The sequence below is a fragment of the Lampetra fluviatilis genome, chromosome 81 (assembly GCF_964198595.1).
Source record: "Lampetra fluviatilis chromosome 81, kcLamFluv1.1, whole genome shotgun sequence".
NCBI lineage: Eukaryota > Metazoa > Chordata > Hyperoartia > Petromyzontiformes > Petromyzontidae > Lampetra > Lampetra fluviatilis.
Genome location: NC_136355.1, coordinates 1241895 through 1268969, shown reverse-complemented (window position 1 = coordinate 1268969; position 27075 = coordinate 1241895). Strand labels below are relative to the sequence as shown.

The 27075-nt window shown below is 47.8% G+C and overlaps 1 protein-coding gene across 1 annotated transcript; it reads left to right on the top strand.

Annotated features, from left to right (window-relative positions):
* The first annotated feature begins 460 nt into the window (after positions 1-460).
* On the top strand, positions 461-22856 carry LOC144953720 (tripartite motif-containing protein 14-like). Its single transcript, XM_078884289.1, has 6 exons — positions 461-935; positions 16167-16262; positions 16477-16710; positions 18962-18984; positions 19129-19418; positions 22285-22856. Exons 1-6 carry the CDS (start codon positions 477-479, stop codon positions 22824-22826), a joined length of 1644 nt encoding a protein of 547 aa, XP_078740415.1. The 5' UTR covers positions 461-476; the 3' UTR covers positions 22827-22856.
* The last annotated feature ends 4219 nt before the right edge of the window (positions 22857-27075 follow it).

Below are 27075 nucleotides of genomic sequence, written 5' to 3'. Positions count from 1 at the left end.
GTTTGTCAGTGGCGTGGTGTGGTTAGCGCAACGCTATCGACCCGGCGACCCGAGTTCCGATTCCCACCTCTAGGCCAGCACCAGTGACAATTATCTGAATCGGTCCTGGGTCTCTCCTAGGTCGACTCGGCCTCAAACGACTACCTGGGACGATGTGAAAAACAGTGCCACTAGGGAGACAATTGCGGTCGAGCGTGGTGCTGGCCACCCACCTCGTGTACTTTGCCAGTCTTCATAGGTGCTCGCTAACAGCACTTGCCCTAAGTCTGTTACAGGCTATACGGGGGATCTTGGTCTTTGTGGGTGACAGCATGGCTCGACGCCCACTGCATCATCACTCAGCACACAGAGGGGTGGTTTCCATAGCGACCTCATACTTAGACGAGGGCGAGGCTCCTCATTAATGCGACGCCTCCTCCTCGACTCTCTCAAGTCGCCCTCTGACCGTGCGACCGCACACTCCTCGCTCCACAGCGATGGATTCCCCGGCTCCGGAAGGAGACTTCTCATGCGCCATCTGCCTGGAGTTGTTCAAGGTCCCTCTGAGTTTGAGCTGTGGCCACAGCTTCTGCAAGTCATGCATTGAGAGCCACTGGGCGGTGCAGACAGAGGAGACTGGGTTCTCCTGCCCCGAGTGCCGTCGGGTTTATTACCGCAAACCAGAGCTGAGCAAGAACGTGTTCATAGCCAACATGATGGAAATGCTCACGGAAATTCCCATAAGCCCACGCGCGGGGACCAACAGCCCACGCGCGGGGACCAACAGCCCACGCGTGGCGATCAACAGCCCACGCGGAGGGAGGAGATGCGAGCCTCACGGGCAGGGCCTGGAACTCTACTGCAGGACGGACGCACAGCTGATCTGCCCGGGCTGCACGAGCTGCCACAGGAGGCACGACATCGTCCCGGTGCAGGAAGAGCAGGAGGATAAGTCGGTGAGCGCGGGGCATCCGATCCACGTCGCACTCTCTCACTTCAACCTCTCCTCGCCCCCCTTTTCCTGCTGTTATTCTGGGAGGCACTTCAGCAAACACGTGAACTACAGTAGTCGTTATATATATTTTTATTCGGCACATTACTAATTTGTGCAGTGAAAGATGATCACGTTGAACACGTCGGCTTTCGCGACCAATTTCATCCATAATAGAGGTTTTTTGAGTTAGATCGCATAAATATATTTAAATGTGTCGTTAAAACCCACCACCACTGCACACAGCCAACTAGTAAGGGTTGTTACGTGGTTTGTGGTGTTTCAAAAAGTCAGTGCACCCTAAATCATATGGGCCCTTACTGAAAATATCGTTAAATTCGTGAAGGAGACTTTTAAGACAGTCTCTTTGACCTTGACTCAACTCAGGGTTCCACTTAACGATTTCCTTCACCCAGGCGGGACCCTACCCCATTTTTCACTGTCCCCACAACTACTTCATCCTCCTGTATTTCACTTGCTGGGGAAATCTGGGCGATGACCGTCCCTTCTCGCAGTTCAATCGTCTGCAATGATGTGTTCAAAACTTGCATAGACAATTGTTGGTTTCATCTTACAATGGTGTCCGCCGCCGCTAATGAATGCCAACTGATTGTTGGTCCCAATAGTGACACTATAATTGGTGCGTCCGCGCGTGAGGTAATTAATGGCACTCGATATCGCAAGGGGACCAACACCTGTGCTAGCGACGGAATCGTCATCGACTTTCCCTCTAGGGTATGTACTCTGACAGCCATTCCTGTCTCCATGTCAGGCTGCAAAAAATATATCCGTCCTCCTGACAGCGTCTCTATACAGCCCTGGCCCATTAGTATTTTAATGAGTAGCCAAATGAAATAATTTGTTCCCAATAAGCATGGTACTGCTATGGACCCGATAAACACATTTCTCCTTTGCGGATTAACGTTTTTACTTTACCGACAATTCCAAACCGACCGTCTTTTGCCGCGACAAATTTACTATAAACCAGTTCTAGGTAACATATTGAACACAAGTGCAGAAATCATGGTGACTGATTCTCCCGTGTCAACCAACACCCTAATGGGATTTCCCACTATCGCTCCTGCTAGAACCGATGTCCCCGTAGTCACTGCTACAACCCGTCTTGCACGTTTTTTCCATTTTGCTTTAGATGTTGGCCAATTTTGTCCTGGCGTGTCACCCTGGGTAGCAGGTGATATTGGTCTGGGCCGGGTGTCTGGGGTGTTGCGACCTGCCTGATTATTTTTGGGAAGCCCCACAATGTTGGCAGAGCTGGCTTGGCTTTCTCGGGTCGACTTCCCCTCAGAATCCTCTTGCGATGTGGACCGGCTTCCCGCAGCGGTAGCAGTAGATCTCCGTATGTTCCCGGGTCCCTCTGCGGGTCTGCCATGGCCACTGCTGTTGTCGGGCTGTTGAATCCCCGGATGGCCGCTGCCATCTCCTCCAAGGTCACCTGAATTTCACCACCTATCCTGGGCTGCTCCTCTCGGCTCTGCTGGTCCTCTGGCTCCTTCACTCTTCGTTTCCTTTGACACTTGTGCCACCATCTCAAATAGCGGTCTTGCTTCTGCGTGTGCATGGAGGCACTTTGAGAACCACATTGATTCATGTTGATTCTCTGGAATCATGTAGAAGGCCATCAGCGATCCATTGTCGAGCACTGTGGGCAGCGCTTGAAGGTCCTCCTCGCTCCATCTGCTGACTTTAACGGTGGCTTCAAATCTCTTTACAAACACCGCCCAGTCGCTTCCGGTCACCGTAAACCCCTTCATGCGACCCAACCTTCATTGGCCACATGGCCAATGGCAGCGGCGGCTCTGGCGTTACTGTGCACTGCGCTTCAAGGGGAAGTGGAGCTTCAGCTCGCCACGTGGAGGGTGGAGGCGACGGCTGTTCAGGCCATGCAGCATCGGTTCTTCCTCTCTCTCTTCAATGATCGCCGTCAGCAGCCAATCAATTGCGGAGGTAAGGCGGTCCAGTCTTTTAGCTATCTGTTGCCAGTTCTCTTGATTTTAACCAACACAAAAGGAGCCCCCGCGGTAAGCATGTCGTCCACTGCTTACGTCAGAAATTGACCCATGTTCGTCGGATTTGACTCCTACTATAGGAGATCCATGCAGCATTTTGCATAGCATGCACAGACCGCTAATAAGTTTAACTGGGAACCCGTTCAATGGAACAAGTTCCTATTGGTGGGGGACGAATATTATATCCGCTGGCCCATGACGTAACCGTTGGCTGACCAAACAGCTCGGTCCATGGCAGATGTTTTTATATGGAGATATGTTTTGGGACACTGGAGAGACTTCTAACCGATCAAGGGAAAAGAAAATTCTCGCACCTACTTCATGACGTATGTAACATTATGGGGACCATGAAGGTTAGGACCTCTCCCTATCACTCGCAGGCAGACGGGATGGTGGAGAGACTTATCCGTACGTTGACCACAATGCTCTCGCAGGCGGTAGAGGTTGACCAGACAAATTGCGATGCTCACATCCCGGCAGTACTAGACGTGTATGGTAGGGCCCCACACGCGTCCACAGAATTTTCAACTTTCTATCTAATCTTGATTTGAAGCCTTCTTGACTGCAGGAATCCACACTCGCTGGTTCTTTCGGTAAAGTCACGTAGATACAGCCTTGACCCTGAACAACCCTTTGAGTGTCAACACGTTGACCTGCCGCCTAGGTAGGCTGCTTGGCCGACCTCAGTCAAATTGGTGCTGCAGCAGTTACAAGAGGCCCGTGATATGGTGGCGCAAAAGGTCAATGAGCACTTAAAGTTAAGAGCTGCTAAACCTGTGTACTTTAAGGTCAGGGATGAGGCCTGGCTGCATTTCTCACAGGTCCCAGAGGGAACCTCTGCTAAATTACACCGACCATGGCAGGGTCCGGTGAAAATTGTGTAAATATTGTGCCCCCAGTACCTACGCGCGCAACTTGACTACTGCCGGTGGTTTGTGCATCTGAGCAGGCTCAAACCCCATGTCACCCCCATCACGTGGCTCACTTGCCTTGATCGCCTCCTTCATCACCGTTAGCGGGGTCTAGAGGATTGCCTTGCCTGCCGGTTTCAAGGACTAACTCTTCCTCACATGGATGCACCCCCTTCGCTGACTGACCAATGGACAGCCGAGCTGCAGCCACCGGAAGACGGGCTGATAATGTGGTCCCGAGCGTGTGCGAGGTCCTTACGGTGAAATCTGTAGGGCCACGCTGTGGACGACTGTTGTCAGCAAAAAAGTTCGAGGCGTCGCCAAGAATTCTCCACCATACACTACCCTACAGCACCTTCGGGACATTCACCTCCAGAGTCACCGCATACAACACATGTGTAATAAAGGTCGTGGAAGCGACTTCTGGAATCCGGTCTTTATTTGTCTTTATTTTACAACACTCCCATCTTACTTCTTCACGCTGCTGACAGACAGCGTGAGAGGTAGAGAGACACTCGCGGCCACATATTTAAGCTTAAATATACGCTCCAAGCATGGTGCTGTTTCATTCAGACGCTGTCTCCCCGACAGACCTGTTTTTCACCTGATGACGGCTGCTTGCGTTGTGGCCGAAACGTCGTGAGAAATATTTTATTATGTTTTATTTTATTATTTTTATTGTTTCTATTCTACGTGACTTTACCGAAAGAACCAAGAAGATGGTTGGCTACTGTTCCCAAAATATTTAAGTTTTTACATTTAACGTCTATGTATATTCATAATCAACGTTTTTGGGTTTAGATCGCGTTATTTATAAATGTGTCGTAACCCTCCACCACCCGACACGGCCAATCAGTAAAAAATGTGTCACGTTGACAAAAGACAAATAGTTCACTGCTTTAGCCCACCGGTGTGTTGAAGCCACAACATTTACAATTTGAGTACGACGTTTCGCTGGTAATTGCATCCAGCATCATCGGGCAATTCGCCAGAATGGTGAGGCGCTGCTGTTTCTCCCGTTCTTATATAGAGCAGCAGCAGGGTGACGTCATCATTAACTCATTAACTCATCAGTTGCAAAGATTCAAGGGGGGAGTGATTGTAATTATATACTAGATTAGTAATTATATACTAGATTACTAATCTAGTATATAATTACAATCACTCCCCCCTTGAATCTTTGCACCTGATGAGTTAATGAGTTAATGATGACGTCACCCTGCTGCTGCTCTATATAAGAACGGGAGAAACAGCAGCGCCTCACCATTCTGGCGAATTGCCCGATGATGCTGGATGCAATTACCAGCGAAACGTCGTAATCAAATTGTAAATGTTGTGGCTTCAACACACCGGTGGGCTAAAGCAGTGAACTATTTGTCTTTTGTCAACGTGACACATTTTTTACTGATTGGCCGTGTCGGGTGGTGGAGGGTTACGACACATTTATAAATAACGCGATCTAAACCCAAAAACGTTGATTATGAATAACATTGGTCGCGAAAGCCTACGTGTTAAACTGTCTATGTATATTGTGTAAATAGAGTTTTACTCATAAATTGTAAACCTAGGTTTTTTCATGTGTTTATAGTTGCTTTACATGATAACATGTCACCTGTTCTGTTCAAGCAACACTTTAAAAATCAGCAAAAGGGTTATATAAGTAATATTTATTATTAATCAAAAGGTATGTGGATGACACTTTCGTCATTTGGCCACATGGCCTCCCAGCATTGAACCACTGCTTGGACCACATCAATTCCGGACACCCATCCATCAGATTCACCGGACACCCATCCATCAGATTCACCATGGAAGTGGAGAAAGATGGTTAACTACCATTCTTAGATATTCTGTTTGAGAGCAGACCTGACGGATCCTTGGGACATTCTGTCTACAGGAAAGCCACCCACACAGATTCCTACTTGAAACCCGATTCCCACCACCACCCATCTCAAAAGAATTCTCTCATCAAAACGCTATACGACAGAGCTCATGGCATTTCTGACCAACACCACCTGGCCAGTGAATTAAGACATGTACATCGGGCCCACAGGATGAACGGATACTCTGACCGCACCATCCGCCAAGCTGTTTCTCCCACCATACAGAAACAGCCACATGAAACTCCGATCAAAACTATCACGTTACCATACATATCAGGCGTGACCAAAAAGATCTCCAAAATTCTAAACAAACATAAGATTCAAGTCCGATTCAGTACAGTACATAAAATCCGTGATCTAATTCCATATGTGAAAGATGTCATTCCTGACTTACAATACCCTGGAGTCTACAAACTGAGTTGCAGTTGTGGTGATTGCTACATTGGAGAAACGAAACGTCATATCTCTGATTGTGTCCGCGAGCACAAGTCAGATCTGAAACATGGAAAAACTGATTCTTCCGCCGTTGCCGATCATTGCTACAATGCTGTGGGCTCTCATAAAATTGTCTTTTCCGAGACTAAGGTGCTCTGCAAGCCTCCTGGCTACCATCAAAGGTTTGTACACGAGGCCATTCAAATATACAAACGCAGGCATAATTTCAACCGTGATGATGGGTACAAACTTAGTAATCATTGGAAAGATGTATTAACCATGCAAAAAATATATAACTACACATATTTGGGGCATTCCTGGCAGCGATTTCAGCCGCACCACCTCTCCATAACAATAGGCTAAAGCAACCATTCTACACAACAAAGACTAATTTCCTGGCAGCGATTTAATCCGCACCACCTCTACATAATAATAGGCTCAGTCAACCATTCTACACAACAGAGACTAATTTCCTGGCAGCGATTTAAGCCGCACCACCTCTACATAATAATAGGCTCAGTCAACCATTCTACACAACAAAGACTTATTTCCTGGCAGTGATTTCAGCCGCATCATCTCTACATAACAAAAACGTTCAGTCCCTTTTACACGCACCTTTACATCATCCGCACCTAGTTTACACAACAAAGGCTCATTCCTAACAGCGTGCTTCAGCTGCACCGAACCTCACAAAAATAAAAAATTCTATTCAGGGCCTACCTTGGCTCCTCCCACCCTCAACCAGTATATATACACATACTGTTTCTTGGAATTTCTCTCACTTCATACAGCTATCGTGCTGTGACGGTTCCACCTGAAGACGGAAGCTTGTGTTGCCTCCGAAACGTTGTGATTTTTATTTTATTTTTTATTTTACTTTTATTAATTTTATTTTTTTACCTACGTGACTTTACCGAAAAAACCTAAGAATATGAACCCTTGCAGTCACGAAAGCTTCAAATCTAGAAATATTATATATAAGTACGTAGTTGAATCCTTATTCAGTGTATACTCGGCGCTTTTTGGCTTGTATTCATTAAATGGAGCATCTCTTGTCATTGTCCAGAAATAGTCTGCAAGCAATGATGGTCTCCATTTGCCCTGATAGCGTTTCTTCATTGTTGGAATGTCCTGGTGAAATCGCTCGCCATGCTCATCGCTCACTCCGCAGTTCGGTGGGAAAAAATCTAGATGAGAGTGATTTTTTTTTAATCTTTAGTGACATGTTGCAACCAAGGCTTTTGCATGCCTTGAGGAGGTTTTCCACCAACTCCCTGTAGTTGTCTGCCTTGTTTTTTTCCGAGGAAATTTGTTGCCACTAACTGTGGAAGGCTTTCCATGCCGTCTTTTTCTTGCCACTCAGTGCACTGTCAAATGCATCTCGAAGACGTTCACGAATCTGAGAACCACCAAAGACACCTTTCTTTATCTTAAGCTTCACTTATCCTTGGACATTTTCCACAGAGGTACTTCAAAGCTGCTTGTGTTTTGTCCATCGCTTTGACAAAGTTCTTCCTCAGACCCAGCTTGATGTGTAAGGGTGGTAACAAAATCTTCCTTGATTCAACAAGTGGTGGATGCTGAACACTTTTGCTCCCAGGCTCCAATGACTGTCAGAGTGGCCAATCTATCTTAATGTAAAGGGAATCTCTCGCACGACTATCCCGTTCGCAGAGAAAACAGCACTACTTTGTGTATACAGTCTGCAGACCAAGCAAGAGAGTAACAACCTTCAAATCACCACAAAGCTGCCACTGATGTTGGTATAGTTTATGCACCTCAAAAGTAGTTTCATGTTGTCATCGGTTTCGTTCATATGGACTGCATGACCAACTGGAATTGATGGCAAAACATTGCCATTGTGCAGCAAAACAGCTTTAAGACTCGCATTCGATGAATCAATGAACAGTCTCCACTCATCTGTATCATGAACGGTGTTGAGGGCTCCCATCACACCATCGATGTTGTTGCAGGCTTCAAGATCAACTTTCTTTAAAGAAGAATGGGACAAGATCCTTTTGACGGTCACGGAACATGGAAACCCTAACAGCACCTGCCAGGAGATTCCACGACTGCCATCTGGAGCCCAACAGCTCCGCCTTACTCTTGGGTAGTTCCAAATCCCTGACAAGATCTTTCAGTTTACCTTGTGTTATGAGGTGTGGTTCAGAGGAGGAGGATCGGAGAAAATTTGGGTCATGTGACCTTCATGGTTCAGGACAAGAAGGTTCATCCTCTTCCTCTTGCTCGTCTGACTCAAGTGAGAATGATTTTGGTGCATCAGGAACCGGAAGTCATTCTCCATGGGGTACTGGGCGTGTAGCTGATATAATGTTTGGATAATGCACAGTCCACTTTTTCATTTTTGACACACCATTCCCAACTGGAGGCATCATGCAGCAGTAACAATAGCTGATATCATCTGTTGGCTCCCTCCAAATCATTGGCACTGCAAAAGGCATAGATTTCCTTTTCCTGTTCAACCACTAGCAAATATTTACTGCACAAGTGTTGCAGCATATGTGTGGGGCCCACATCTTGTCCTGATCTATAATTTAGCAGCCAAAATAAAGGTGATAGGCTTCTTAACCATAGTAGTTATATTGCACTTTTGTGATGCAAAAGTCACTTCACCACAAACATAGCAGAAGTTATCTATTTTGTTCACACAAGTACGAGGCATCTCTGCTTACTTTGGCTAAACATAAATGTGTCCCTTTGCAAAATCAAATACTGACAAATTAGAGGGCACGACACTGAATGATTTCAAGAGCTGATATAGGGCAATTTGTTCAGCAGAGTGATGTAAGCCTAACTATTATTTGCACAATCCATTACTTCTAGGAATAACATGATGCAATTCATATAATGTATGATGCAATACCAGGTTCAGATTGCACCGTTCATTGTTTTGCTCAAAAAGCAAGTACTGTCCAAACCCAGTCATACAGTGAGGGAAAAAAGTATTTGATCCCCTGCTGATTTTGTACGTTTGCCCACTGACAAAGAAATGATCAGTCTATAATTTTAATGGTAGGTTTATTTGAACAGTGAGAGACAGAATAACAACAACTAAATCCATAAAAACGCATGTCAAAAATGTTATAAATTGAGTTGCATTTTAATGAGGAAAATAAGTATTTGACCCCCTCTCAATCAGAAAGATTTCTGGCTCCCAGGTGTCTTTTATACAGGTAAGGAGCACACTCTTAAAGGGAGTGCTCCTAATCTCAGCTTGTTACCTGTATAAAAGACACCTGTTCACAGAAGAAATCAATCAATCAGATTCCAAACTCTCCACCATGGCCAAGACCAAAGAGCTCTTCAAGGATGTCAGGGACAGGATTGTAGATCTTCACAAGGCTGGAATGGGCTACCAGACCATCGCCAAGCAGCTTGGTGAGAAGGTGACAACAGTTGGTGCGATTATTCGCAAATGGAAGAACCACAAAATAACTGTCAATCTCCCTCGGCCTGGGGCTCCATGCAAGATCTCACATCGTGGAGTTGCAATGATCATGCAAACGGTGAGGAATCAGCCCAAAACTACACGGGAGGATCTTGTCAATGATCTCAAAGCAGCTGGGACCATAGTCACCAAGAAAACAGTTGGTAACACACTACGCTGTGAAGGACTTAAATCCTGCAGCGCCCGCAAGGTCCCCCTGCTCAAGAAAGCACATATACATGCCCGTCTGAAGTTTGCCAATGAACATCTGAATGATTCAGAGGACAACTGGGTGAAAGTGTTGTGATCAGATGAGACCAAAATGGAGCTCTTTGGCATCAACTCAAATCGCCATGTTTGGAGGAGGAGGAATGCTGCCTATGACCCCAAGAACACCATCCCCACCATCAAACATGGAGGTGGAAACATTATGCTTTGGGGGTGTTTTTCTGCTAAGGGGACAGGACAACTTCACCGCATCAAAGGGACGATGGACGGGGCCATGTACCGTCAAATCTTGGGTGAGAACCTCCTTCCCTCAGCCAGGGCATTGAAAATGGGTCGTGGATGGGTATTCCAGCATGACAATGACGCAAAACACACGGCCAAGGCAACAAAGGAGTGGCTCAAGAAGAAGCACATTAAGGTCCTGGAGTGGCCTAGCTAGTCTCCAGACCTTAATCCCATAGAAAATCTGTGGAGGGAGCTGAAGGTTCGAGTTGCCAAACGTCAGCCTCGAAACCTTAATGACTTGGAGAAGATCTGCAAAGAGGAGTGGGACAAAATCCCTCCTTAGATGTGTGCAAACCTGGTGGCCAACTACAAGAAACGCCTGACCTCTGTGATTGCCAACAAGGGTTTTGGCACCAAGTACTAAGTCATGTTTTGCAGAGGGGTCATATACTTATTTCCCTCATTAAAATGCAAATCAATTTATAACATTTTTGACATGCATTTTTCTGGATTTTTTTGTTGTTATTCTGTCTCTCACTGTTCAAATAAACCTACCATTAAAATTATAGACTGATCATTTCTTTGTTAGTGGGCAAACGTACAAAATCAGCAGGGGATCAAATACTTTTTTCTCCCCACTGTAGATGTATTCATAGATCCAGTAAAAGATGTATTTTAATGATTTCTGGTTATAATTGAGATCCCTTCCCTTTATAACTCACTTATCCTCCGCCATTCCCAAGTCAAGGGTCGTCGATACTGACCCAGTAGCATATCGTGAACACTAGAGCCAATCAACAATTTTAAACATCATTTTCATTCTCAGTGACCCAGAATTAGTCAAGTTGGACTGCATTTATTTCAGAAGCATTTTGGCTGTAGACCAGTGTAATGCGCAAACACGTAGAGACCGTACTTATAGAAGCTTCACTACAGAAATTCGCCCCGCACTCTCTCTCTCTCGGGTCCCTTATATATCCTCTTTTCCTCCAATCACCTTTACCAACGGTTATCAACCGCCCCTTGTTAATTATTTTTATCTTCCCGCCTCTTCCCTTTGCACCAGTCTGATTTGAATGCTCTGTTGCCTTCCAGTCAGATTGGTGTGTGGCGTCACCGACAAAGTCGGTTGTCAGTGGCTCTGCTACTTTTAAACTTGGCCTGCCTGTGAAGTTAAGACTTCTGGAAGACTACATCATACACAGACATAGGGTTGGCCGCCAGGCCTAACCCTTACACAGGGATGGGTGGACGTAGCCGAGGACGGCTCGTTTTTTCCCACAGGTGGGGGTATTGTCGTGATTGTCTCACATGATCCCTGGGACAGAGTAATGAAGAAGGCGGGAGCAAACACTCCATGCTCTGATTGGTTAGAGCATGGTGTATGCAAAATGGAAAAGAGATATAGGGTTGGGTGAGTGTCAGGTGGAATGGTTAGGCCAGGTGAGGGTAAGAGACGATTGGTGGAGACAGTGCAACAAGGGGCAGGGCCAGAAAGAGCTTAAAAGAGGGAGCAGGAGGTGGAGTTTGGGGTCTTGTGGGAGAAGGCAAGGATGAAGGTGTGGACCCATTCTGTGAAATAAAGACCTTACCTTGCTGTGAAATAAAGACCTTACCTTGTGGATAAAGAAAATGGCCAGAGTCTTATTTCACCAGTATAAGTCCCAAAAATGTAAGCTTCCCAATTCACACCTGCACATCGATTTGCCCTTCAATCCCCAATTTATCACCATTTGCTGCCACATATGTGCTGGTGACTGGTGTCAAGCGATAGGACAGTAACAAGTCGAATATCAATTTGGAAATAATATTGGCCGACGCCCCAGTATCAATTAAAATTCGTACCTCTACTCTTCCCACTGAGCTCACCACGACCGAGATCCCTGGGGGCTGCCGCTACGACCAGCCAAGCCAGCTTCTTCCACTCTTTGCCCGACTCGGGCCACTGATGGAGAAGCGAGTCCCGACCCTCTCTAGGGAATTTCACGACCCCGTTATCCCCGACACTCACCGATTTAGATGGTATATACTGGATGGCGATGGAGATGGTGAGAGGCGAGGAGTTCCTAGGTGCATGAGATTAATTATCTAGCCGGGTGCCTAAGGTGTCGCGACATGGCTGATGTTGTTGAGCCGTGGCAGCCAATGATGAGGTGGATGCTCTTGGCGCTGATGGCAGTGGGCCGCTCCTGTACCTGTGTGCAATGTGTCCTTGACAGCTGCAGAAATGGCAGGTGATGGGTGAGCTCCGCCGTGGAGCCACTCTTGGCCTCCACCCTCGAGGTCGCTGCAGAGCCATTCTGCTGGGCCCTGTCCACCCGTGGACCACTGCTGCTATTTCTTCTATGAACCCTCCCCTCCCCCCAATTGCAGTCGCGATGGGTGGGACCCTGCTGGCGGTAGATGTGCAGGCGCCACTCCCCAGGACCTCTTCTACTCGTGCCACCACTCGGGTCCGCCGGTTCAATTATTGTGCCTGTAGACACCGGGCTACCTACAAGGAGGTATGTGCTTCCTCCTGCGCTATGGGCAGAGCAACGCCCATCTCCTAAACCAGGGCCAGCATCCTCTCCATCACCAACGAATCTAGCACCGCTTCATCCAGACGAGGGTAAGCCGCCTGCCCAAGCACCATCAGAGTGCTATGGTAGGCGAAGGGCGACTTTGTTTCCTCTCGCTTGTGATATTGGAACTTCCTTTTTACGTTGGATGGCGGGTCAAAGACATCAGCCATTTCGCGGCAGGTTGCTTGCAGCGTAGCCCTTCGCTATGCGATATGGCTTTGAAGATGGTGAGAGCTTCGTCGTTTAAGGCCATGGGTGGTGTCTTTATTGCCTCCTCTTCCGTCTAGTTTAATGCCTGGTATGTAGCCTCGAACCGCCTGGTGAAGGCTCCCCAGTCGCCTCCTACCATCGGCTGAGGTGGGACATCTTCAAGTGACCCCACTTCTGACACAAGTTGTAATTATGACATGTTCGTCAAGTTATTAGGAGCTTTTATTGGTCGACATGAACACTGTCTTCAAGCATGAGCTTCGGTTCTTCAGGTATGAACTTCTTCTCTCCAAGCATCCCTTCCTTTTGTGCTATCCCTTTTTATATTCCTCGAGCCTCCTTTCTCGAATGTTCCCTCACCCTATCTCCCTCAGCCAATCCCACCCTCCAATGGTTGTCAACCATTCTACTGTCAGTCAGCCTTCATTTTCTCACCATTTGCGTTTTTATCTTTCCTCAAATAATTTCAATTTTCTGTATCCAGCCAATCCCTTTCCAGGCCCCTCTGTACTTCCCCTTTCACCATCCAGCCAACGTGGTATCTCCCAGATTAGGGGCACCAATCGGAGGCCTTGTGCTGCTTCCTGACTGCCCATGTTTGTACGCTCAGTGTACGCATCAACAAGTAGTCTGTTGTGTTTTGGTCTTTACACGTTTATACGTGCATGTTTTATATTACGCCGAGCACTGTACACTACAGGCGTGTCTCTCGCTTAATGGGACGTTCTTTATACGCAGGATTCACCCTAACGAGACAATTTGGAATGGGTGGGTGGGTAGGGCACTGGCGCTCCATCTCGCATCCCTCCATTGTGACTATGAACCCAGCAACCCTGGTTCTATTCCAAGCCACGTCTAACATCAATGGCGAGTGATATTTGAACCAGCGGTCTTGCATGGAATCTGCTGAACCCTCCACCCACGATCATCATCTACCCTTCAAACAACATTAAATGCAAGGCACCTGCAAGCACTGGTGTTCTTCATGTGTGGGAAAGTGTTTTAAATTTGATGTTTCATTGCTTTATTCTAATATAATTTGTATTTCTCACATTAACCAAAAGTCGTTCAAGAGTATGAACATTTTGAGCCCACGTCGATCCTTTCACGAGTTTTCACTTATTGAGCAATTTTTCGCGGAACGCATAAGCGAGAACACACCTGTACTGTAATGTACAGTGGAATTTATTAAGGTGAAGTGTAGTGTGGCATAAAGAATAGTGTAGTGTATGATCAATTTTGTAGTCTGTGCTGTAATTTCGTGCGTATAAGTGTGGTGTGTAGGGCATTTTGTGGTCTGTAGTGCATTGTATGAGACGTCATTTGAGGGTGAACGCTGAGGTTGATGTGTGTAGGTGTGAGTAGAGGGTGAGGGTGGTGTGGCTGAAGGGAGTGTGAATCGGGGTGAGTGTGTTGAGGCAGAAGTGAGTGTGAGTAGGGGGTATGGGTGTGTGTAAATATCGCCACTAGGGAGACAAAGGCAGCCCGGCGTAGTGTTGGCCATCCACCCCCTCGTGTGCAGTGTCAGCCTTCATAGGTGCTCGCTAACAGCACGTTCCACAAAAGTCTGTTTATATCGAGAGCAGAGTGTATGAGGGGCTGGTAACTCCACCTGGCACTAATTTATACCAATGACCTGTGAGCAGGACACTACTGCGAGTGGCCACGTGGAATGTCCAAACGCTCACTGTGGAGGAGGGGCTTACATTCCCTGTTTGGAGCTGGACTGGTACTACCTGGACCTCTATGCTATCCAGAAGGTCCAGTGGACTTGTTGTGGCTCCAGTCGCCATGCGGGTGGACGGTCCTCAATTCGGCAGGAAACTGTCAAACAACAGGGAGTGGCACTTTTAGGAAAAAAATGAAGGGGCAAGGCAGTGTGGAAGGCGAAGTCTGAAGTCCTAGGCTATTGTGGGCTTGCCTTCCCATGAACAGAAGACAAGGAATTGTGTTTGTGATGGCTTACATACCCATAGAAAATGTACATCAGTGGAGGGATGCAACCAAGGCTGATGAGTAAGATCCCTTTCTCGGACCTCCTCTCCCTATTGTTGGCTAAAGTGGCCACTCGGGATAGCATTATCCTGTTGGGTGACTTTAATGCCGAGGTGGGTCATAACGTAGGCACCTGGGCTGGAGTGATTAGAAGGCATGGGCCAGATCAGCTCAATAACAACGGTAGGAGGCTGCTCGACAAATATGCAGCCCATGGACTTGTGAGCACCAAAATGCTGTTCTGACATTGGAACATTCACACATCATGGATGTATACCAGGTCCAATCAAAAACATCTGCTAGACGACATCATTACGTAACAGTGATGTGGGGCCATGTCCTTGACTCTCATCCGTCCCACTGACCATCGACTTGTAATCTGAAAATTCGCCAGCCATTTCTCCTCCACTGCCATGGTGGGAATGCACATAGAATCTTACTCAAGCCCACAGTGGCCTGGTCTCGGATCGCTGTTGGCGAAAGTCCCCAGCGATAATGTAATCATTAGTTGCAGCTGCAGTTGGCGACCCCCCCACCCCCATCACCAATCTCTACTCCCCTCCCCTATGCAACAGCAAATGCTTCCGAGGGCAAACACACGTTGGAAAGCGTCACAGAAACCACGTGTGTGCAAGTGTGTCTCCCTTGGTTAAAATCTTAATACGAGGGGGAATATATATACGGGACTTTTTAGTTAGTATACAAAATGATGAATAAAGTAAGAATAGATTTTACCTTTTGTGGCAATGAAACAGGTGTTAAGATGTGTTTGAACATTTGCTGTGTTTGAACATCTGCTGTGTTTGAACATCTTAACACAACTCCTATTATATTGCCAGAAAGGTTAACACCTATTCTTATTTTTTGTTCACTAGGGGCACACTTTCCCACATGCCCAGCGACAGAGAAACATTCACCATAGTCAGTAAAGCATCACCTTATATCTGAACGAAGTGAAACCCCAAATTTTTATGAAGGTGCTTTTTAGTGCAGTCATTCTTTGGTGACTGCATTGAAAACCATCAACTTCCTCCACTTCAAGCACCAGTTTATTCATGGACGCCTGAAACTCTTCCCCGAATCAGGTCCTCAATGGTGCAGTCAGTGTGTCTTGCCTCCGAGATTCCGAGGCACATCTATTATGTTGACATTGAGTTATTAATATCTGATTGGTTGAAGTTGGATCATGGGGGGTAGTGAGTTCGAATAATCCAGGCATCTACGGAGCAGGAGCTGTCCCCATGTTCATTGCGAGTCGCACTCCATGCAGGAGGAACTGAGCTCGATGAAGCTGCGACTGAGCAAGAGAGAGGGGTCGGAGATCTCCTTGGTGAACGGCCTCGTGGACTCAACCAAGACTGTGGAGGTGAGGGATCACTGTATCATCTCATGGTCACACTCGGACAGATAACCCGTTGTCAATAAAGACTGTAATCCGATACATAACTGCAGCAGAAAGACTCAACAATATATGTCACCTGTAGTCTCTGGTATAAAGCCAGGACACGGAGTCTCCACAAATCGTGTAATGACTCTCGAGGAGTTGAGAGCGACTGTGATGTTCCACGCTGCCACCGCAGGCAGCAGCGGGGCAGATCAAGTGGAGGCTGAGCAGCAGCTATGACAAGCTCCTGCACCTCCTCTCTGAGGACAAGGCCTCGGCGCTGAGGGCCGTGGACAAGGAGCGCGACCTCAAGCTCTCGGGGATCCGGCAGGAGATTGAAAAGAGCCGGGCAACTCTGGGCAACCTGAGGGAGGCACTGAGCAGAATCCGCAGCTTGGAGGAGACCGAAGACCCCGTGGAGTTTCTCGAGGTGCTGCCATGTGCGTGACGTGGCATGTCTATGGCCCAGACTCGCCCATCCCAGTGTGCTCTGTCTGCTGCGTCTGGCAATAAACAATCCCTGTCCTCTTTGGTGGCTGCTGGTCGGTAACGTTGTAGACCCTCGCTATGCACCCCAACAATTGGAGGGAAGGCCGATACCAATCAGCTGATATCCTCATGGCACTTGCAGCTGTCACAGTGGCCAATCATTTTTTTACCCCGTACCCTTCCTAAACATCTGTGAAAAAGAGCGTTCTAGCTCAATGGATTCCGCTAGTATAAATAAATATTCTGATTCTAATTCCTTATGGACCTTCATGGTGGTGGGCAGGCCCAGATAAAGTTGCGTGGTCGAGTCACAACGATGTCATCTAGCCTCTACATTCGGTTTAATACGTAGGCTTTCACAACCAATATTATTCATAATAAAGGTTCTTGGATTAGATCGCGTAAGTATAAATGGGTCAATCCTCCACCACCCGATACAGCCAATTAGTAAGGGATTTGTCACGTAAACAAAGGGCCAAATTGTTACTACTTCAGTGCACCGGTGTGTAGGAGAGTAAATTCACAACATTTATAATTTAAGTACGACGTTTCACTGATAATTACATCCAGCATCGGGCGATTTACCAGAATAGTGGCCAGAATAGTGGCAAATCGCCCGATGATTCTGGGTGTAATTACACGCGAAACGTCGTAATAAAATGGTATAAATGTTGTTGATTTACTCTCCCAACACACCAGTGGGCTAAAGTAGTAACTATTTGGCGCGTTGTTTACGTAACAAATCCCTTACTAATTGGCTGTATCTGGTGGTGGAGGGTTGACCCATTTATACTGAAGTGATCTACATTAATTTACATATTTTTCAACCACATAGTTCGAGAAGCTTTCCATGGCTGAACTAGAGGGTATTTCCATCTGGTACGGATACAATAGGATAATCAGTGCCCATGAGCGGTCAAGGGAAGACTCCTTTATGGTAAACCATGTTTATGCATGCTGATTTTCCTGGCAATTGTTGCTCACTCTGATGATTTGAAGAGTCTGCTGCTGCACCTGGAGTGTGTCACTGTGAGATCGGCCCCACAATAATTATTAACCTGCCTGCATATTTTTTTTGTCATCAAATACTCTCCTCCCTTCATTCCTCATGATCGATGGAGCAGTCGGGGAGAGAGTGGTGACGTTTCTGTACCTGGACAGTGTGCTTATGACCAGATCCATTTTGGCAGTGGAGGTCTTACTGAATCAGTCGAGTGGCATTTTCTTTTCATCAGCTGTGTGACGCTGTGTGGAAGCTATCTGACCTATTGCTCAATATGAAACTCAAAGTCTTCTCCGCCAAATGTATGTGGTTCCTTCGCTATGCTTGTGAAACATTTAAACTGGCGTGCCTACAATTCCTCCTTGGTTTAACGAGGCTGGATTGTGTGAGGAGCTTGAACATCTAAAAAAAATGTAGATACGGAGCTCCTCCGGCAGACGAGGCTGCATTGGCTGGGTCGTGTAGCCTGCATACCCAGCTACTTCTTGGCCAAGCAGCTTCAATTTGGCCAGATAGAGCGGGGTAAATGGGTGAAAAGAGATTAATTGACGTGGTACAGAAGGAAGTGGAGCTGAGTGGTCTTGCTGATGATTGGTACCAGTGGCGTTAGTATCAGCCTATATGGAGGAGGTTTGTGAAGGATGCAACTGAGGAGTAGGAGGCAGTTGGCCTTCAATAAAACGATGCTAACAACAACGAGCGGAGCGGCGGGCAGATACAATGCAACAAGTTGGTACATTAGGCACCACAGATGGTGCATCTGCGAGTCATCTCAGTGAGGCAACCCATGGCACCTGGGTCCATCCAGTGACCTCCTGCCAAGGAGCCATCGACACTTCACGTGGCCTCAAAGTGCAACTGGCCTGGTACAAGTGCTGTGGGGACATCACCACCACTTAGTGGCGAAGAACAGTTGTTCAATCTTGATTTGAAGCTTTCGTGACTGCAGAAATCCATACTATTTGGTTCTTTCGGTAAAGTCACATAGTAGAAAAAATAATAGATCAGGACGTTTCGGTCGCCACCCAAAAAGAAAGAACCATAGAGTATGACACTTGTTGTTTGCTGTAGGTGTGTTCACTTCTTGATGCTAGGTGCCTCTAACAGCCCCACACACTCAGTACTCAGTGACACTTTGTATTGTGCATTGACTCTGCTGAATTTTGTCGTGTTTGTTGTCGTGTTTTAGGGCTGCACTCTACACTGGGCAAGGTAGGGATGCCCCATCGCACTCAAGTTCAGCTCTCACAAATTCCATCGATGCTCATGAAGGACCCATGCATGGTTCTCTAGGCTGCCATTTCCCCTGTTTTGATTCTCTCTCTGATTTCTCCACTACGCCTCCACCTCGCATAGCTTCACAAGTCTGGAATGCGAGCAGATGGAGCCAACTGGGCCCAGCGCGTTGCTGGAGTTTGAGACAACGGCTGCTCTGCAGGAGCAGATAGACGAGCGCCTGCTCTCGTTCAGAACCTACACACTTCCGGATGCACCGCAACCTATAGGAGGAATCGGGGCTCCAGCAGCTGCTCTTGTGCCCACGTTCCGGCGGAGGTCAGCTCCATGGGGAGTCGAATCAGCCAGAGCTTTTGGACTACCTGCAGTTGCTCGGCGCGGCCTCGACAGAGCGGAACTCATCAGTAGATGTGAGTCACGCTTCATGCAGCGAGGTTGAGGTACAGTGGGAAGCTGTTGCGGATAGCACTGTTGCTGTGGTTAAGATTGTAGCTGCTTTCATCGATGATGATGATGCTGTGTTGTTGTTGATGGAACAACATACAAACTCCCCATAGTCACTCAATTGCATTCACTCATGCTCTCACACTAACTCACACTGTAAAACAGGAGAGAAAACACAAACTCAACTTACTCAATGACACACTCACTCTGCCTCACACTCTGATGATGGCTGTGGTGGAAGTGGTGATGGTGGTGGCGACTGGCAAAAACAACCCCTTACCTCCTTAATAGTGCTGGTCGGTAATGCTGTGGTGACTGAGGGCAATGCCATTGATGGGAGGCCGATCACAATTGGCTGTTCCCCTCATGACACTCGCAGCCACCACAGATGCCCACCGAGGGCTCTGGATGGGCCAGAGGGCCAGGTGACCCCTCCCAATCACCACAAAACCACAAATAACAGAGATTAAGCCAAGTTATAGATGGAGGCTCCTGGCCATACCTCCTGGCCAAACCTCAATTGTGTGAGCCAGGAGACTAAACCCACACCCTCCAAACACAGCAGCAAACATGGAGTGGCCCCATGGAATGTCCGAATGCTCACTACAGAGAAGAGGCTGCCATTCTTTCAGGAGCTGGACCGGTATCGCACCTCTGCATAATACAGAAGGCCGAGTGCGCTGCTTCTGGCTCCAGTCACCATGAGGGGTGGACAGTCCTTCACTCGGGGGTGGAAACTGCCGAACAACAGGGAGGGGCGTTCCTACTGAACAAAAGAATGAACGGGGTGTGGGAGCGTGGAGGCATTGTGTGGAAGCTGTGAGTCCTAGGCTTACTGTGTGTACACCTCCGCATCAACTGAAGGTGAGAAATGGTGGCGGTGGTGGCTTACACCCCCACAGAAGATGAACATCAGTGGAGGGATGCAGGTATAGTGAGTTACTTCGGAACCACCATTCAGGAGGCAACAAAGTTTATTCTACATTACATAACACAGTTACACACGGGACTACAATACACCAGACTCTTACACTCGTTACACACGGGACTATAACACGCCTATCTCTTGCGCACACGGGATAACTATAACCGGGTCAGAGCAGCCAACGTGCTGTCTGACCCACGATATCAGAGACGGAGATGAAGACGAAAACGTAGCACTTGGGTTCCACTTCACCTGCAGACAGCCCCGATATGCGATCGGGGCTCCCCTTTTATCCCTCTTGGCGCGACCTGGCTCCACCCTTGGCCGTGCCCCCCTCTGGAACATTCTCGAAGGTTCCAGACTACCTTGCACGTGCCACCTGCCCGGCTCCGGCCTTAACCACGCCCCCTTCAGAAACTTTCCAGAAGATACCAGGGCTACACTTCCCATGTCCCCTCAGTCACCTTTCCCCCCCACTCCTCACCCCGGCCCATCACGTCCTTCACCCGATGCCAGGGTGACTCGTCCTCACATGCCCCCCTCCACCAGCAGCCCTCACCACGCTCCCCCATGACCAAGGATGTGGCAATTACTCGCTGCGCTGGTGGAGTGGCTGCTATTCCCTATTCTGTCGGTAGGACTCATTTGCCACTTTCTGCTCACACCCGGTACCACGCCCCTAGTGACCCACTGTATAGTATTGCACGGTGTGCTAGCCTCTGCACCCATATTTCCTTGTTTTACAGCACTTAGCGCTACGTGCCGTAGTGATCCATTTTACATCACTACACAGGCAAGACTGATGAGTCAGATGCCTTCTATGACCTCCTGCTTCAGGTGCTGGCTGAAGTGGCCTCTCGGGAAAGAGTAATCCCATTGGGTGACTAATTCCTGAGTGGTGATGTACGCACAATGTAGGTACAAAATTTAAGGCCAGATCAGATCAATACAAATGTCAAGAGGCTGCTAGACTTCTGTTCAGTTTATGGGCTTGTAATCACCAACAAGTTTTGGGAGCAGAGGTCTCAATCCAAATCAGCTGAGCGGCATTATCTTTTTTTTAGGTGCGTAATGCTGTTGTGTGGAAGCGACCTTGTCTGGCACTTCATACAAAGCTCCAGGTGTTCTCAGCCACAGTTATTTCCTCCCTTTATGTTTTAGAAATGTGACCCTCTCTAATGGAATATCTGCACTGGTTTGAAACATTCAGGCTGGCCTGCCTACATCCCATCCTTAGTTTCACCAGCCTGGTTTGTGTGATGAGCTCACAGAGCCTTGAAAGATCTGGACACATTCCCATCAGTGACCTCGTTCAGCAGGCTGTATTTGTTGGGTCATGTAGCCTGCATGCCCAGCCACTGAGTCCCCAAGCAGCTGGAGAAGAAATGGACTGATGTGGTACAGGAGGATATGGAGCTGATTGGACTTGCTGAAGACAGGTATTAGTGGTGGAGGAGGCTCATGATGGACGCTATATTGTAGTTGAAGACAGTCACCCTCCAGCAGCATAGGGCAGAGTAGCGAATCTCACAACAATGAGCAGAGCGCCAGGTGGATAAAATACAGTAAGCTGGAAAAGTAGAGGCACCGGTGGTGAATCTGCCAGTCATCTCGATCAGTCATCTCGGTCAGTCACCTCCTTCCAGCATCGAGACTTTCACACGTCACGTGGCCTCAAAGTGCACCTAGCCTGGCACAAGCCCTGTGGTGACGTCACTGCCACGTCGTAGCGAATGGCAGTTGTTGTACGTTTTCCTGCATTCTGCAGAATGTGAGTGAGAGTGTTGCTGATGGTGTTGATGGTGTTGATGATGTTAATTTTGCTGATGGTGATAGTTATTTTGCTGATGGTGATGTTTCTGCCGATGGTAATGGTGATGTTGATGGTGGTGATGTTGGTCTCCCAGATGGATGTTCACCGACTTTTGACACGAACTCAGCCCATAACCTGCTCCAGATTTCCCCGGATCTCAGGATGGTGGTGGTGACCCGCGACCCCCAGCGCCACCCCAATCACCCCCTCCGGTTTGAGTTCTGTCCACAAGTCCTGTGCTGCGAGAGCTTCTCGTCGGGTCAGCACTACTGGGAGGTGGACCTTGGTAACAAGGGGCAGTGGTGTTGGGTTGGAGCCGCGTACGGGACGATCCCACGGAAAGGAGACAATGCTGCATGCATCCTGGGAATGGGCGATGAGTCTTGGTGTTTAAAGAAAGATGGCACCCGCTTCTCAGTGAGTCACGGTGGAGTGGAGACCCCAGTAGAGGTGAGGGAGCCTCTCCGCAGAGTCGGGGTTCTTCTGCACTGGGAAGAGGGGCTCCTGGAGTTTTACCGAGCAGACTCAATGCAGTCCCTGCACGCAATTCATGACCGATTCACTCTGCCTCTCCATCCCGTGCTGGGGGTGGGGGGTGGTTACATGAGGATAATGGATCTGAGCTGTGAATCCTGAGGGTAGAGAGCGACAGATATCTAAGAAACAGAAGGGAAGTTAGAGGAGAGGGGTGGTGACGGTGGAGGGGTGAGGGGACGGATGGTGATGGTGGAGGGGAAGGGTGAGGGGTGAAGGTGGAGGTGAGCGTCGGATAGGGATGGTTTAATTTTATTTGTAAGTTGTTGGATGATTTGTTTGCCTATCCTGTACTTTGCATTGGTTATTGTTGTAACGTTCTTACCTATTAAAAGAGTTGTAAAGCTCATCGGATTCATCTAGTATAAATACATATTCTGATTCCGACTCCGCTGGTGCAGACATTTGAATTATTTTAATAAAATTTGAGGAATCGGCCCAGCTGCGTGGTGTGATCCCTGCTTCAATTGGACTGTTTGGCGTTGTCACCAGTGCAAACCTAACCATATCCTGTATAACTTGTACTTCTGTATATGTGCACCAGAGGGCATCACGTCGCATTGTACTTTACAATCTGTAGTACTATAGGCAGCTGCAACCCAACACCTCTGCCCCGTGTTCCCGAGGTCCACTTTCCAGTAGTGCTGACCCGACAAGATGCTCTTGCAACACAGGGCGTCACATATCCTTGAATTGTACAACTTGTACAAGTGTATATGGGCACCAGATGGGTGGGAAGAGTGATCCTCACCACCGACCAAGGGGAGGGGTGGGCGCTTGGCCAAGCCTCGCTGGAGTTCGTTAGGTTGTGGTGCGGCCTGTTCAGCACGTGGCCAGCCTGTCTTTGCCTGCACACACTACTTCTGAGAAGTTTCCTCAATGTCTCCACAACGACCAGGAGCTTCTCTCCCAGCTCTCCTCGTTAAACCTCTTCACCAAGCCATTAAACTAGGGGTTGTAGGGGGTGTGTAAATATTTGTTAAATAGACAACAACCGCCCTATTTTTCTCACAAGCTCTGCAGTGAACTGTCTCTCTTTCACCCAATAGCTCCCATAGGACTTCTGTTCGTGAAAATATATCCATTAGAGCTTCTGCCACCTCCATTGTTCCTATGGATTTCAATATCTTCGCATCTGGATAACGTGTTGCGAAATCCACCATTGAAAGTGTGCTTATAATTCATATTTACCCAAGGGAGGCTTCGGCACCCAGCCTTAGCTATTGTCCGTTGACAGGCATCACACGATTGGCAATATCAGAATTGACATCCGGCCAATAATGGTTTACGAACTTGTGTGCGCGATACTTCCATATGACCAGCCATGAATGAGTCATGTGCCAAACGCATTACTTGTGTAGTGAGTCCAACTGAGTCGCAGACGTTAGTCTTGGGAGCAACACGTTTTATTCAACTCTTAGCACAACATACTCCAGGCTATTAACACAACACACTCTCGGGTGGCGACCACCCAACTAACCACTCTACGGCGGAACCGAACACGGTTCCACTATCCCGGTCCGGACCACAAGCTGGGTCCCGGACCGCGTGGCTGGAGGCTTCTTCAAGCTTGACATGGATCTTCTGCCTCTCCAACAGTTAGAACCCCGAGCCCCTCACAGCCCTCCCCCCCTTATATCGGGCCGGGCTGGGGCTTGCTCCGCCTCTCACCCTGCCCACCTTATAGATCTCTCTTGCCGTTGCCCGAAGGCTCTTGAGAGTTATTTCCAGACCATGTGACCACCCATTGGCCCCCTCCACCGGTGCCCTCCCTCTAGTATCATCCGGTCACATGTACCCAGGTCAACCAGAGTATCATGCCGCCAATGTACCACTAGCTGGCTGACACTCTCTCGCTCTCTCCAGCGCTCGCTCAACGACCTGGAATCCCTTAAGCTGCCGCCCGAGTGCAGCGAGAAGCTAAAGCCCATCAATGAGCGCGCCACCCTCTTTCGCTTCACCTCCAATGCTATTATCAATAGTGATCTCTTGCTCCGATGACACGTTGAGGGCGGTGCTTATCTCCAAAAACTCAAACACACGTGTGAGAAGCCGTCCATGACGAGTGCGGCAAGACGTTTCTCGCGCTCGGCCTACAAGTATTTTTATTGCTTTTGTGTTAAACTGTGTACCCTTGATATTTTAAAAATTGCAGGTATCCTGCTGTATATCCTACTGCTGTCCATCCCGGCCATACAGTGAGGGAAAAAAGTATTTGATCCCCTGCTGATTTTGTACGTTTGCCCACTGATAAAGAAATGATCAGTCTATAATTTGTATGGTAGGTTTATTTGAACAGTGAGAGACAGAATAACAACAACAAAATCCAGAAAAACGCATGTCAAAAATGTTATAAATTGATTTGCATTTTAATGACGGAAATAAGTATTTGACCCCTCTGCAAAACCCTTGTTGGCAATCACAGAGGTCAGACGTTTCTTGTAGTTGGCCACCAGGTTTGCAAACATCAGGAGGGATTTTGTCCCACTCCTCTTTGCAGATCTTCTCCAAGTCATTAAAGTTTCGAGGCTGACGTTTGGCAACTCGAACCTTCAGCTCCCTCCACAGATGTTCTATGGGATTAAGGTCTGGAGACTGGCTAGGCCACTCCAGGACCTTAATGTGCTTCTTCTTGATGTTGTGTATATGCCCCCTTTTTATTTTTTTTTTATATTATTTTTTTTTTAAATTATTCTGCCAACATATATAATATCGTTTTTTAATAGACACGCCCCCACACTTCCACAGATGCACATTCCTCGCCTCAAAAAGACTAGAGGGCAATAAAGGTCATAAAAACTCCCCTAATTTCACACCAGAGGAACAAGGGAGGGGGGAATTGCAAGCGGGGGGTTCTGGAAGAAACATCCTTTCGTTAAAAAAAAAACCCTTTGATAAATACAAGACCAGGCCACGAAATATATAATTATATTCTTAACAAAGGAAACAACATTGACGATAAAAAAACACAAACGGGTTTTGAACCATGTTAGATAAACAAGTACCAACTTAGCCATGAAGAGTAAGCAAACAGTATCCATCCTCACTCCAATTGGAAACCAGACTACAGTCTGCACCAGAGTCGCGATTCATCAATTGTTAATTAAATACTGACCTTATTTACTTTAAATAATTTCTACGCGGCCGGGCCGAAGCATCAAAAAAATAATTATGGCTTGGGTCGCTCCAAAACAAAAATTCCTAGCCGGGATATCAGATTAAATAATCACAAGAAGTCAAATAATAAGTACGGAATTAAAGTGGATATCCTAGAGGAGCTAAGGGCGGAGAAGTCTCTCATAATCAACCAAACGCAACACCCCATGAGAAGCGAGCAACTCACGGCCGTCTTTGTTTTCCCGAAGAGGATCTCTACACTCACACGCCAAAAGCCAGGAAATGACACCAATAAAGGTTGGGGCAATGGCTCAAAGGAAATTAACACGTCTTCGGAAAATAAATAAATAAGCGCATGCGCCGGGTGCTCCCACCGTGGAAACAACCGTCTTTGTCTCCCCGCAACACGGACAGCAAAAATTGCACACGCGAGCAAATAACATTTCCATGGGAGATCGGGTCACGATAAAACATCGTGAACACGGTTTCGGCATAACTTGGGCATAATGGAAATAAGTCGCATTTCAACTTCCAAACCAAAACAACTTAAGCTGTGTGAGACAAAAGATATGATCCCCGAGCAAGGGAGGGAATAATTAAGCTCGCTTAACGCGTAGGCTTTCGCGACAAATATTATTCAGAAACAAAAACATGGATTCGAATATATTTTTTTAAATATATAACTCGACGCGAATCATCGGGCTGATTAATGGATAACTTAGGTGGCGCCGTCACGAGGCCCCCCCTCCACCCCTTCTTCCAGAACGACACACAGCTGTGTCTTCAAAGCTAATAAACACACGGACAAACACGCACGCGAAACACACGGACGGACACGCACACGACACACACACGGACGCAGATGGTTCACACCCACAGGAATGTTTTATGACAGACTTTGAACAACTCGGGAAACTGAGTGGAATTTCCAGATATAAGCCGAAGGAAAATCCATCCAAAACAGATCGTCCGGGCCACGGGCCCCACCAGAGGTCGTCAAGAAGTTTTCGTCATCCAGAATGACGAGGTTCGCGGGGTAGCGACGTGCCGCTACAAGCCGATGTCTGCACCACCTGAGAAAAATCGCTACCCTGAGTCGCCGAGCTGCGAGTGAAGCCAACAAAGACGCCAACTTCCCCCCTGCCACGAACGAAGCATCGCTCCTCGTCAGAGTGACGACCAGCGAACAACCCGCAGGAAAGGCGGAGAGCGCCACCGAGCGCCACCGAGCGCC

What these genes read in the sequence shown, in the direction of transcription:
- LOC144953720 (XM_078884289.1), top strand. Translation starts at nt 477, where the DNA reads ATGGATTCCCCGGCTCCGGAAGGAGACTTCTCATGCGCCATCTGCCTG. An exon ending in AAGAGCAGGAGGATAAGTCG is followed by an intron (nt 936 to 16,166) that starts GTGAGCGCGGGG and finishes CACTCCATGCAG; the next exon opens with GAGGAACTGAGCTCGATGAA. An exon ending in ACTCAACCAAGACTGTGGAG is followed by an intron (nt 16,263 to 16,476) that starts GTGAGGGATCAC and finishes CTGCCACCGCAG; the next exon opens with GCAGCAGCGGGGCAGATCAA.